We start from the raw sequence: 14,555 nt of genomic DNA, 5'->3' as shown, positions 1-14,555 counted from the left end.
AAACCCCTTCAGGACGATTATTGGGGTGCCACATCGCCCTGTCGGGGTTTATTACACAACAATGACTAGCTCGCTGTACATGATCCCTTACTTATTGTAGCACATTCGCCTAACATCTGCACACGCTGCCACACTAACACAACAGTATATGGGAGTTTAAGAAACCATCATGTAAGCACACCCACTCAAAAGCTCAAATTACAAATTGATCTCCCACATTGACGAATAATTCCACTTTATTCAAAATTTGATATCATTTTTATAGTTTTGGTCATAATTTCGGATAGCAATTTACCCAAAGTAATTACTGAGATCTGGAATCGCTGTAATAGTCAGACAGGGCAAAGATACGGGGAATAATTTCCCCTTCCACCTTCTTTTCATCACTTCCAGAGGTCTCAGCAATTAACTTTAGTGAGTGTAATGTTATTACTAATGATAAGGACGATGGCCCGAGACTGCGAAAATATCCATGTGGTCCTTTAAATTTATATTAATTACAAAGGAGAAAATGGCAGTTTGGTTTGAAAAGATATGTCAAGCTTTGAGACAGCTGACTCTGATACTCAGTATTAGGAGGATGTCCGTGATATTTAGAACATTCAGTGTGTATATCTGATGGAAAAATAAATGCTGTTGAAAGAAACTGCTACAGTTATAGGTTTATGATTTATTACAAGTCAGTTTGCTACAAGCAGTATGACCAGCAATATAGATTGTGCAGCTGGGCCTTGCGACTTGCCATTCACATGAAAAATTGCAAGGTGAACTTTTACTTGACAAGCAGCAGCTGGAACTATGCCTAATCAGGTAAACCTTAAAAAGCCCCTTAAGGTCACTACACTATAAAGTCTAGCGTTGCCTTTAAGCGCAGCATCAGGACCAGCAACTTCATTAAGCCATCCTGCAGGACTTGCATAACCTTCCAGGACTGCAAGACGACTGCCATTAATGTTCACAGTATTTACTCTTGCGCTTGTTTTTCATTATGTTTTACTGTTACACAATGAAGGTTGAAATTCTCCATCTAACAACTGTGGTTGCTTTTTTTTAATCATGTACAGTAGGTATAATTATACCAGTGAGTGTCTCACCAGATTACTCTCAGTGTCTGTCTGTGTTTCTCTGTCACTCTCGTTTTCTATCTTGCTCTGTCACAAACTCTCACACTGATGCACAGATACAAACATACATGGACACACACACACACATCCCTGGAGGCAGTTGTGTTGGCCTAGTTGTGCGTCTGTGTTTAACTCAGCACTCTCCTCTCCTTCTGCCTGCATCTCTGTCATCACAGCACAGTGAAAGAGGAGGTGAGTGAATGAAGGAGGAAGGAAGGGCAAGGCCTGTGTCGAAACGAACATAGTGGTTAGGAGAGGAAGCAACACAGAAAGAGGGGGAAGGGTAGGAGCATAGAAATAAAATATAGGATATTTATATTATTATTGATATTTATTTTTATAAAAGCAGATAAAAACACAGCAAACTGTAAGAAAATGTCATTATGTTGTGTCCTAGTCAGTATGTAGTAGTAATTCTTCTTTGTAGCAGGCTGTTACACATTTACACCGAGCCCTTGTTCAAGGTCACTCACTGCTTTGTCACCACAAGGAAATAACATATTTTTTTCAAGGTAGTTCTGCACCTGTAACTCTGAAAATTCCTCACAGATAAATTATGCTTGTTAAAAATGTTTATAATGTGATATATCAGGGCATGGAAACAGATTGTATGGAGCTGAAACAGTAAAAAACACCCATTTAATAATACTGCAAATATACAAATACATTTTGAACATATAAAAAATGTGCAATTCATTTGCAATATCGTGATTAAATACTTTAATCAACTGAAAATATTTAAAAAAACGTGTTCAGATTAAACCTACTGATTGCCTACCCGAAGCTTTGTGACTTGCCAGTGAGAATTGCCTTTCTGCCACCTGACTCCTTTAGTCATTCTGTGTGCAAATTTGTGTATTTTGTGTTTATGCATGATTGAGGTTTGTATTATACTGCACACGTTTATGTAAATGTTTTCATGCCTCATAATAGCAAGGCCCGAGCAGCACGCACTGTGATGTTAACATTCTGCATACTAAGATGATCTAAACGTACAGATTCAGGTTGCTATCGCCATAGGCAACAAGGAGCTGAAGGTAGATGAAAAGGAGAGAAGGGAGGGGAAAGGAGGAAAAAAACAGCTGAAGGGGCCAGAGGTGGAAATAGAAGCAGAAAGAGAGGGGGAGTGAGGAGAGAGAGGGGGACAAGAGAGAGAGAGAGAAAGAGAAACACGAGGAGAACGAGACGCAATGGACTTAAGGTACGTGAGGAAAAGATGGAGAGAAGGATAGCGGGAGGTGGAACGGACATTTAATGGATTGTCTTTTGTGAGCAGACTCTGGCATGTCAACACACTCTCATTTGCATGAACAAGCACTGAGCAGCAAAGAGTCAATGAGTCAGCCTCTCTCATCCCTCTCTCTCTCACACACACACACACACACACACACGCGATGCTGCAACGCTCTTATCTTGTCAGACCCTGGCTATATTGTGCCGTACTCCTACATCCCACTCTCACAGTTAAACAAATGTACACACTCACAAACAGCATGTAGCCTAGATAAACACTACATTACAAAAACAAAACACACACATTTACATGGGAAGTGCTTGTCCCTTGCTGTTTCAGATGAAAGCGTCAGCAGAAGCTTTAAACTGCTGATGTCTTTTTTTTTATTTAAATCACACCTGGGAGGTCATTGTATGCTAGAATCAGAGGTTAGATACGGGTCTAAGCAAATGCCATATTGAAGGATATATGCAAGTTATGGAAAAATAATAAACACTGACAATGTTTGTGCATCTGGGTACAGTTAATCAGTTAATAGGACTGTTTGAGTTATATTTAAAAGAAACCCTTTAGGCAGAATATAGGAACACGTTTAGTCTGCACCAGATTGAAAAATAGACCCTTTTTGAAAATCCAGTTAATATAAAACAAGTATGGTCAGTATGTGAATTTGTGGCTAAATTGTTATACAAGTAGTCAGTGGTCATGTCTATAATGTGAAATCCAGCAGTACATGTCCACCAGGTCCGGAGAGGACACTAGGGGACAAGCTGCTCCACTCAACTGGCCTTTCAAGCGGTGAGATACCCTATTGCTTCTGAAAACATTTTAAGCGAGAAATAGGCGATGCCACTGCTGAATCTCATTTCATTTCAGAACTAGATCGCCTAGTTTGACAGCTCGGCCCAAGATTCGTGAGCCAGACACTTAGTGTTGGACGGGATAATTTGCATAAAGGACTGTTCACCACCTTTTCATTCTGAAAGAGCAACGGCCAATGAGGAAACTCAAACACTCGGCCGACCAATCGTGTAACTTCATCACTCAGTCAGTCACTCACTCAGTGACGGACTTCTATGTTTGTAGGGCTGGCCCGCTGCAGTCCAGCCAAAAACAGTCCACTTTATGTGAATTAGAAATAACATCAAACATCAAACAACATGTGATCACTTTTGAATCCAACTGAAGTAGTAAATGTGAGAGATTTAAAAAGAAAAGCATCAAGACATTCTATTCTCTTTATCTTTGTTTCAACAATCAGACTAAAATACTTTGTCATGTTTATTACTTGTGATGTTTTCTCCTCGTCTCTGTTTCCTCCTGCTTTGTATTTTCATTCACCCTGTTTTGTACATTTATAATAGACAGAGACAGAGGGCAGTGATTTTCAAAGCACTCTCCACTGAACAAACAAACCAGTGATTTATCTAGAAACAGATCAAAGGTGGTGCTAACGTCAAGATTGTCTTTGTACTCGGACACGCAGGTGCACACATGCACGCACAAACAAACCTCATTCAGCAACAAATGCAACGCAGAAGCGTTGGTTAAATAACAAGTATGACATTGCAAATTTGAACATCCTGTCATCCATCAAGTATTCCTTATTAGCCTTCACAAATCTTCTTTGTCCTCAATCTTCCCTTTTTACTAGCCTATTGCGTTGGGGACAAATGTCATAGAAAAGAGCAGGGTTTGTGTCTGAATACTCAAAACATGCTATTTTGTCAACAACTGCTAAATATCAGCTGAAGCTGTTCACTTAGACTTTCAGGACCATAAAAAAAGCACTGACTCATCCTAACCAGAATTTTGACTCTATGACCCAAAGAGTCTGGGAGCTTTTGGATGTTTAAAGCAATGGCATCACTACTGTGGAGGCAGGTGTTGTGATTCATGGATTCTCTGGCTTATTCATCCAGTTATTTTAAGAGAAAAAAAGTATCAGCATCCAAGTAAATCTATATCCACAGCTTGGCCCAAAACAAATGGCATCAACATTTACATTTTCCCTGTTATAGCCTACAGCAAGCCTCAAAAAGTGCAACGTTTTCGCATATAACGGTTCGTATGATATCTTAGGAAAAGTTATTCCTCATTTTCGTGCGTTTTCCTACGAATGTCCAGCAACACGTGTCAATTTCCTCTCGTTACATGCATACAGTCTTTTCAAAATAAACTTACGTCTTCACAGGAAACAACTTGGTTAGGGTTTAAGCAACAAACGTAATTAGTTAGGTTTAGGAAAAGATTGTGGTTTGGGTTAAAATAACTACGGAAGTGGCGTAACTTAAGTACGAAAATTATGAGTGAGGGCGTTACCTTGTGTATTATGTTTGATAATCAATAAAATTGTATGCTGATTTCTGAACTTAATTTAGCTCTATTCCGATGCTTCAAAAGCATCACTTTTCATCAGCTGCCCACCTACCAAGCAGAAGAGGATAAATCAATGATTCTGGGTTTGGTGATACAACTCAGCACTTAATGATGAAACTACGTTTGCATGCATTTACTGTGAGTTCCATGTAGGTCTGCAACTAACAATTATTTTCACTGTTGATTAATCTGTTGGTTGTTTTCTGTCTGAATTAATTAGTTGTTGTATAAAATGTCATAAAATGTCAAAAATGTTGATCAGTGTTTCCCAAAGCCCAAGATGACGTCCTCAAATGTCTTGTTTTGTCCACAACTCAAAGCTATTCAGTTTACTGTCATAAAAGAGTAAAGAAACCAGAAAATATTCACATTTAAGAAGCTGGAATCAGAGAATTTAGACTTTTCTTCTTTAAAAAATTACTCAAAACAATAAATCGATTATCAAAATATTTTGAAATTAATTTAATAGTTGACAACTAATTGATTCATCGTTGCAGCGTGTATTTTTTAAAATCTGATGAATTATGCTAAAACTTGCTATGTGTTGAAAAACAACATAAAATCTAGTCTACCCAGTGTAACAACAGGCTAATGTGTGTGTCAAAACCTGCTCCACATCTGTTTGACGGAGACAGCAAGACGGATTCATATTGAGGATAGAGGAAACTGTGGTGTAAGGGAAACAAGATGAACAAGATGATGCACTGGTTAAAGGATAGCTTGTGACAGTGCAACCTGTGAACACTCCCCCTGTGTGCTGACCACAGTGCTCACACTAACCGGAGAGACAGAGAGAGATGCAATTTGACCTTTTCAGTAGGTCTTTGGATGTTTCTTGCACAGCTCATGTCCCTGGGCGAAGAGAGGGAAGAAGAAGTCAAACTGAAAATCCACTACAGGACATTCAAATACACACACACACGGTGCAGCACAGGGGAGTGCTCTTTTGTGGCCTCTTTACCTTGGCCTGTCGCCTTCTCTCGCTGCCCTTTCTAGTGAAAATGTCAGCCCATCCTTCTCTTTCTCTCTTGCTTTGTTCTGCTTCTCTGCCCAGGTGACACAAGATTCATATGGCAAAAATAAAGAAAAACAATGTCCGCCCACCCCGCTGTTCCACAAACACATACCGCAACACAAATCTTCCAAGTGTCTATTGATGGTGTCTGGAGCTCAGAGGCAGTGTCTAACTTAAACTTCAGCAGTGCCAGGTCTGATCACTGGTGACAAACACAAAAGGGAACAGAAAAGGCAGCTACACTGACTCGCTGAAACCAGCATAAATGTGCTGAAGTGCCTTTCTTCAACCAGTGGTCTGTGGATGGGAGAGATGAGAAAGATAGATTATAAGGTCACCACACAGAATCAGAACACTGATGGATGTCCTCTGAGTGAGGCGAACGGCGTTACCATGGTTTCGCATTCGGCGGTTCACGTTACAGCATTCTTGGAAAGGGAAGGGTGAGCGGAGCGTTACTCAGTTGGTTGCAATGTGCAACCACACCACTAGATGCCACTAAATCTTACACACTGTACCTTTAAGTGTTAACAGTTACGGTCTTAGTTGACTAAGATTTCTTTAGTCGATTAGTTGTTTTTTATGCTTTTTTTATCCTGAATAACTTATTTCCAAGAAACTTATGAGCACATCTGTGGTAAATACAAGATTTAAAGTGGTGCTTTGGTGCGATTCTTCGTGGAGAAATTCAAGTTAGATCTGTAGATTAAATCAACTAATCGGTTAGTCGACAAAATCAAATGAGTGTTAGTCAACTAAGAATTTCTTTGGTCGGAGGACAGTCCTAAAAGGTAGTAAACGATAACTTTCATATAAGAAACCTCAGCTTCACTGTGCATTCATCTTCCTGAAATATGGAGGATTACACTAAAATTAAATTTCCTCTGATCCCCGAAAATCCTACAGAAGAGATGTCATTGAAAACTAAAAGAAATTTTAGATACTGTTGCATCATAACCTGTAAAATCTTACTAGCAGTTACAGTAGAATACATATTTGTGACTGATCCAATCGGTTCGACTACCATAAAATGTAATCCGACCAATCAGATTAAAGTCGGTCTTATCAGGGAGCTCTAATAGGGAAGTGGAAACAGGAGAAAGGGAAAGACTGATGAAAGAGAAAGCATTTTCTTGCCATTTTTTGGGAGCGATATAAATTAAGTTACTGTCTGAATGCATAATGAGGGAGAAAATGAAAAAGCTGAGAATATGTGTATAGAAACAGAAAAGCCCTCTGAGGAAAAAAAGATAGAAATTGGTGAGCAGCAGAGAGGGAGGGATAATGGTAGTGAATTTATGAGAGGCACTGACAGAGAGCAGATGACAGCCAGAGAGGAGACGTATTGTAGTGGTCCTCGAGGCCTGACTATGAAGAGGGGAATCCTGCAGCTACTCCTGGGGGCATGTGGACTGTGGGCATCGTACTGTGTTATTATGTGTATTAGCATGCATGTATGGAGGATTTGTGAAACTACATAGTTGTGTTTGGTTGTCATCTGTTCAGATTAATGCATTAAACCCCGGGATTGGTTTATTTGGCCAGTGCAAGACCAAAATCACCCAATTAGAGCTCTGTGTACACAAAGCTGAAACACTATCCTATCCAACTTTCATGAGAGGAGCCCTTATGATCATCTTTCACTCAAACAGAAATATTCACAAGTTGTGACATATACTAACTACTACTTCTAATTATCTTAACAACCGTGGGTAATGTCATTTAAAAAAAGTGTTATTAAAATATAATAATAGAAGAGTTGCAATGATTAGTTGCTTGATTAATTGGCCGTTTGACAGAAAATGACTATTTTGATAATCAAATAAACGTTTCAGTAATTCTCAAGCAAAAATGCCAAAGATTTGCTGGTTCCAGATTCTCAAATGTGAAAATTTTAAGCTTTTCTTTGTCGTGCATGATAATGAACACGGCTGTCCTCGACCAAAGAAATTCTTAGTCGACTAACACTCATACGATTTCATCGACTAATCGATTAGTTGATTTAATTAACAGATCTGGGAAACTGATTTTCTCTACAAAGAATCACACAAAAGCACCACTTTAAATCTTGTGATTACCAGCATGAAAAAAGCATAAGAAACAACTAATCGACTAAAGAAATCTCAATCGACTACCAAAACGACTGGTTAGTCAACTAATCGACTAAGAAGGGGCATCCCTAATAATGAACTGAACATCTTTGGGTTTTGGACTGTTGGACGTATAAAACAAGACATTTGAAAACATCATCTTGGGCTGTAGAAAACTGACTTTTCATAGACGATACGATTAATTGATTAATCGACAAAATAGTTTAATCGGTAATGAAAATAGCTGTTAGTTGCAGCCCAAAATAATAGTTAAGGGCAGTAGTCCTTACACCCAGGCCTTACAGCACAATAATTAATTTACATAATCTGCAAATACTAATTGTATCAGGGCTGTTTAGAAATGTATTTTAACTGGTTTGCGTTCCGTGTGAGTACGCTAGCTGTATGTGGACTCTATTTATGTACAAGGGCAAAGACTAGTGCAAACAGCGCTATGACAGGAAAACATGACATGACAGGACTTTTAACAGCACCATCTGCCTTTAGCTGCAGATATATGGTGCTGTTTATTCACATCTTAGCACATGCATAAAATAATATCATTTTCCTATTCGGACAAGCCATCTCTCCATTCGGTAAGGCATTTTTGCACCACTGTGAATTGGCACAGATATTTAAAGATTATGAGACAAGTAACTCACTGAAAGGATAATGATTTACCTTCATACCCACCAATTCACATACCATTTCTATTCACCAACCTTTTTGCTCCTATAGGGCTGCTTTGCCTACATGAGCAAAATCGCATGTGTGCTTAGAAACGCCCAAACTGTACTGTGCATAAGACCTAGCACTTTGTGCAGGTCACGGTCAAAGAAATCCTTATCTCATCTGGTTCACTCCCAGAAGATGCCACTAAGAAGCACAGCGATGTAAAAACAAATCTACAAATGCCTCAACAACCAGTAAATACAACTGGGAGGAATTGTGTTCAACTAAAGCTGCATCAGAATCAGTGACACCAGCAATATAATAGTGCATTAGAGTACAAATTGTTAAAAGTCAATTTTGTACCCCTATTTGTACCCCCAAAAAATACAATAATGTAACCCAAGTGATCAAAAATGTATCGTTAAACAATATTGAGACACCAATTTCCCCTGTACCATCAGTGTGTTTCCTCAGTAACAGTTGCTTTTAGTTCAGGATGAAGTGGTACAAAACTCTAACAAAAACTATCAGAAAATAGTTTATACATTTGTGGTGGATCAAAGGATACACATCTGCTCTCATCGGGGCCCATTATGTGTCAGTACTTTTAAATACAAATATACCAGTACTTCTATTTTTGAGTGTGCAACTTAAGACATACCTAACTCACCCACCCAAACACAATACACACATACAGCCCGGCACTGTGGCTGGACTGAGCCATCTCCTCTCTGTCAGTTCTATTTAGCATCAGGGTGTCTGGTGTTGACACTAACAGCCTGCGGAGACCATCCAATCAATAAAGAACTAGATATAGCATACAACTCAGATTGATTAATTGTTTCTGGCAAACTGGAACCAATTCAATTCTTGCCATGAAAAAAACATCCCAGGCTCGCAGGTGTTATGCAACATGTGGTGGAATGGCATTCAGGATAGACAGAGTGCCAAAAACACTGCTACCCTCCCTAGAGCAAACAATTGATATATTCAACTATCCCAAACTCAGACGCTACACTCTGTCTTGACATACACTCTGGAAACCTCTATGTTTTAGCATCCAAAGGAAACATATGAATCAACTGTGGCCTTCTTGCATTTCGCCTATTTCAAATGAAACACTGGGAACTTTCATTTATTTACATAACAGCACAGAGATGGGTATTTTTGTACTTACTTCCCAGGACAGAAAGTTCTGTACTTGACCGTGACATAGAGTGAGTGCATCACACACATAAAAGTGCTTCCTGTAGCACTGTAAATGACGTTGTTATGACTTAGAGAGTAAGGATGGGGATTATCTTTTTATTACTGCCAACAATTCCATGAAAAGACGCCCAACAATGAATTGGCCTACTTGCATGTATATTCTGCATAGCCAAAGTCTGATAACAGTGGTAAGTATCTTATGCCTGTAGACTTTTATTGTCAAGAAAACATTAAAAAAAACACATAATGAGCATCATACCACAGCATTTGGGTGATATAGCCTACTTAATTACTTACAATGAACATTGCCAGTGTAGTTTACTGTAAACACTGAACCGCCTGCCTGACATGGAGCTACTCTTCTGTGATTAAAAATGGAGTGGCAGAGCCATTTTTCAAATAAACTACTTTGGCCATGTTCATTTGAATAAAGTAATCTGTCACCTACTGCAACTATTTAACTCTTTAATGTGTTTACATCATTTCTGGAGCTCCGTGGTGCAGAGGCTTAAGCTATGTCTGTCTGTGGTTATACAGACGATACTTGTTCCTATAAATTCATTGCTGGTTTTGGTCTCTTCAGGGGATTTGTTAATGAATAAAAAAAGAAAACATACCAGCCTTATCTTATTTAAAATTTGAAACTAGATTTTTGTTAACCAAGCTTTTACTTAAACTGCAATAAAATATGTGGTGAAATGTAGGATTTGAGCAATCATCTGTTGTGTATGATATCTTTACCTTCTCCTTGGTGCCGGACTGTGTGGTATCAGGCCTGGTACGGATGGTAAATGGGGATGCAAGCCTCAGCAGGATGCCCGGGAACGAAGGCTCCATCTTGGGTGAGACAATCTCAAAACAGTCCCTGAACGAGAGGTTCCGGTGAGGCTCAATGCGAGCCTGTCTCCTCAATCCTTCTCCAAGCTGCAGTAGCTCCATGCGAGGCCCCAGGACGAGGTGAAACGGAAAGGCACGGCAAAACGTGGCCAGGCCGATGCGCAGATCAATGGGGTTGTTGGAGAGCAAGAGAGGGGGGCGTTTACTGCCCACCGAGGCAGCATTTGGGAGGGAGGGGAGGGAAGGAGGGGATGTCTCCTGGATTTGGAAGGACAAGCAAACTGTGGGAACAGAGGTTGGGAAAGGAGAGGGAGGGGACGGGGACGAGGAGGGTGAGGCAGTGGGGGACGCCGTCGGGGTGGGGGTTGAGGAGTCACCGTCTGTGTGTTCTGTATCTTCGTTGGGCAATAAGGGAGTTAGAGGTGGCACCTCTTCCACCTCAACTTCTGAATGATAGATCCGCCTGGCAACAGCTCTGATAAACCCTGGCATGACCAATCCAACAACAGGGGCAGGGTTGAAACAATGGAGAAGCAACACCTTCCCTCTTTCTACGACTTTGTCCAATTTTCTTCTCCCTTTCTCCTCCTCGTAGGGGTCCTTGCACTGGAAGGAGGGGCTCTCAGATGAGGCACGGCGCCCCGTTGAGGTGCGAATGTGTTCCAAAATCGCGTCGAAGCCATTAAAGAAGTCCTGGAGGTTGCCGCCTACAGCCCGAAGCACTCGTTCATTTTCTTCAAAGCAGAGGCCGAAGAACTCCTCTCCAAAATGCTCCCGCAGCTCACAGAATGGTACTCCTGCGAGAGAGAGAGGATGGAAAACACAGATGTCAGCGATGCAGAATAGCACTCTTTTGAGGATACACAACAATACACTTAACCTGCCCACATGCACATAATCAAGTACCTACACTGAGAAAAAAAACCTACATATGAATATAAGCGATATGATTGAGAAGACATGGACTTGTATCTTGGTTCACTGTCTTTCAGTATTATTTCTCAATGCAGAAATCTGCTCTCGAACACCCTTAAGTGTGTATAATAATTTACCGTTACAGCTGCCTTTGAAACTTAATGTTACCTCTGCTCCATGATATGTTTTGACCAAGATTTAAATTCAGCAAAAATAATTTGAAGCATATCAACCACAGAATAACAGTGTTCGAAGTAATCAAACATCAAAGCCTTGCTAAAATAATGAATATTGATAAGATCAAATAATCATGTCACATGCCTACTAACTGAATAATAACTGAGGAAAAAAATGGGATTAAAGGATTATAGCAAAATTAAAACTGACATTACATAATAAATAAAACCTGACATCACAAACTAGAACAAGACCAGAAAAATCCAAAAATGTGCAAGAAAATAAACACAATTTGGAAAGCATTAATAATGACTTAACTATACAGACTTGTAGAAAGAGAACTTTAAACAATGTAATGCATGAAGTGACACTGATTCTTAAGAACACCTGTCAAATTAGCGTTAATAGACAGATAATATATGACCATTTACAACTTCAATTGACATAGTGCCCACACATGAAAACTTTACTCTGATATTTTGGTATTTTTGTAGCTAGGAGTGCACTGCAGGTGTGTAGGCACAGTGACTGCAGTGACTACAAGGCAACACCCTGTCAAAACCTCACTTCGCCAGCTTAAAGACAACAGGCATTGGCAGTGACGTGGGCATTTTTCCAAACTATTGGAGTAAAGAAAGGTGAAGTTTATGGGTTTTCTTTGCAGGATGGCTGGACTCAACCATTGGGACAAATGCAGGATTTTAGATATCAGAGTTTAGAGTACTCGTTCTAATTGAAAGGAGTCAGCTGAGGTGGCCTGCCTTGGCAGCAAGGCCTCCTGGACGCCTCTCTGTGCATGTATTTCATGCGCATCCAACTGGGAGAAGATCCCTAGGCAGATCCAGAACATGCTGCAGGGATTGTGTATCCCATCTGGCCAGGGAACACATCGGTGTCCCACAGGAAGAGCAGGATGACGTGGCTGGGGAGAAGGATGTCTGGGCTACTTGCTTAGCCTGCTGCCGCCATGACTCACATTCAGATTAGCGGCATAAAATGGATGGATAAATGGATAAACTGCAACTAGTGAGCTCTGCTTTACTCTCAGAATGCACATGGAGGGCTGTATCAGGTAGAGACGGTGTACCAAGCTGCTGCCTTTCTAAAACAGGTGATTCTACTTCACATAGATTGTAAGCATGGCGGAAAGCTGAAAAGAAGAGTGATGGAGATAAACAAGAAGATGACTGAAGGACAGAGAAGTTAACAAACACAATGGCAGTAATGCATACGGTGGTGGTAGCTATGCACAACAGAATAACAGGACGAGAAGGAAGTAAAATACTGTAGATAAGAGGCAGGAAGAGATCTTTGTACAGAGGGAGGACAAAGATGTACCGAGTGACTCACCGGGACAACGTGTGTGTTTGTGTGTTTTCATGTTAGGCCAAAGAGACAGTGTAAGCCTCGAGAGTGAGTCACGCAGTGTGCGTGCGTGTGTGTGTGTGTGTTTTTGCAGTTGTATATTTGTGTCTGAATGCACACTACCTAGTCCATGATACCGTATTTCCGTTTTCCATTAAAAGTGTCTACAATGTGTTTCAGAGGTCTGACCTCTGGGGAAATGGCTTTGTTTGATTGTGTAAGTGTCCACACACACACACCCGTAAACAAACAACACTAATACTGAAGGACATGCATGGAGGGAAAAGATAAGCAGTACCTAAATGTGTGTCGTGGCGTGTATAAAAATAACACAGTGCAGTATAATCGATCCAAAGCAACAGCATAAAAAGAACATGGACAGTTACAAAGGGATGAAAACTATATACTAAATACACACACTCATCACCACATCAGTTCATATGCAGAGGAGACCACACACATGAATAAAGACTCACTGTTTCACATCTTATTTTGCTTCACATACTTACCCAGTATGGTGGCCATGTACTGTAGGATTTGTAGGACATCTTCTTCTGAACCAGAGTTTTCTAGAAATGGGCACTTCTCCTCTCTCTTCTCTCTTTGCCTCTCCTCACTGCCAACTTCCTGACACCTGTCAAAGACACAAACCAAACACACAGGGTAAACCATGGTTAGCCATAGAGATTTTTTCCTTCCCGATACCGATTCCAATACCTGAACTTGCAGTATCGGCCGATACTAAGTACCAATCCAATACCAGCGAGATAAATATCTTCGTCGCTTTTGAGCTATCTTTGTGGAATGTATCACGTCGTTGGAATGTGGTTTCCAACGTTTGCTGCTGTGGTTCATGCTTTTTTTCCCCCTTTGCCTTTGTCGTCTCGCTCTCTCGTGTAATGTGTCTTCAAATGTTTTATACGATTGCCGTTTGTTGAAATTGGCAACACTAGTGCCACCCCTCGAAACGGAAGCCTGACATACTGTACATATCACCGTTTTACTTGTTGGATTTTCCACTGTGAAATATTGCCAAATGGCTGACATTTTCCTCGCTCTGACAACCGTTACCGTTACACTCTCCACTAGCACCGCACTGTTGTTGTTTGCTATCGTCACTTGACAAACTCCCTGCAATCAGTTCTTCTTCGCTGCTCTAAAACAGTAGTTGCGAGTGGCAGCCAGGATACATCCAGGGCGACAGCACAGTGAAGGCTTCTGTTTTGGAGCGGCGAAGAAGAACTGATTTCCAGTTAAACAAATTGATTCCTTTCTGGGTAAACAGAAAGATCGGTGCATAGACTGGCATACTCACTAATACCCGATACCGGTATCGGAACAATTCTAGTTAGCCATGAGATCAGAAAATAAGAAGAGCTAATAAGGTGCTCCTAAGCTAATGAACCTCCATCTCATCCTCTCAAGACATACAGTGGATGTTTTTGTGTGTGTTTTTTGTGCTAAAAGCCATCAGACTGTATAATACTTCACTACAAACTATGCTGTCACCAGTTCTTTAGGATTATTTCTTCAGGGGA

General features: G+C 40.5%; 1 protein-coding gene across 2 annotated transcripts in view; it reads right to left on the bottom strand.

Annotated features, from left to right (window-relative positions):
• Positions 1 to 14,555, bottom strand: part of gucy1a2 (guanylate cyclase 1, soluble, alpha 2) — a 43,548-nt gene that overhangs the window by 18,387 nt on the left and 10,606 nt on the right. For both annotated transcript variants that reach the window (XM_037774902.1, XM_037774903.1), the window contains exons 3-4: positions 13,527 to 13,651; positions 10,465 to 11,357 (exon numbers count right to left, since the gene is read on the bottom strand). In XM_037774902.1, coding sequence (XP_037630830.1) covers positions 10,465 to 11,357; positions 13,527 to 13,651 — 1,018 coding nt within the window. The remainder of the gene's footprint in view (positions 1 to 10,464; positions 11,358 to 13,526; positions 13,652 to 14,555) is intronic.

The sequence above is a fragment of the Sebastes umbrosus genome, chromosome 7, assembly GCF_015220745.1.
Source record: "Sebastes umbrosus isolate fSebUmb1 chromosome 7, fSebUmb1.pri, whole genome shotgun sequence".
NCBI lineage: Eukaryota > Metazoa > Chordata > Actinopteri > Perciformes > Sebastidae > Sebastes > Sebastes umbrosus.
Note: the sequence above shows the minus strand (reverse complement) of the source record. Positions and strands in the feature narration are given on the sequence as shown.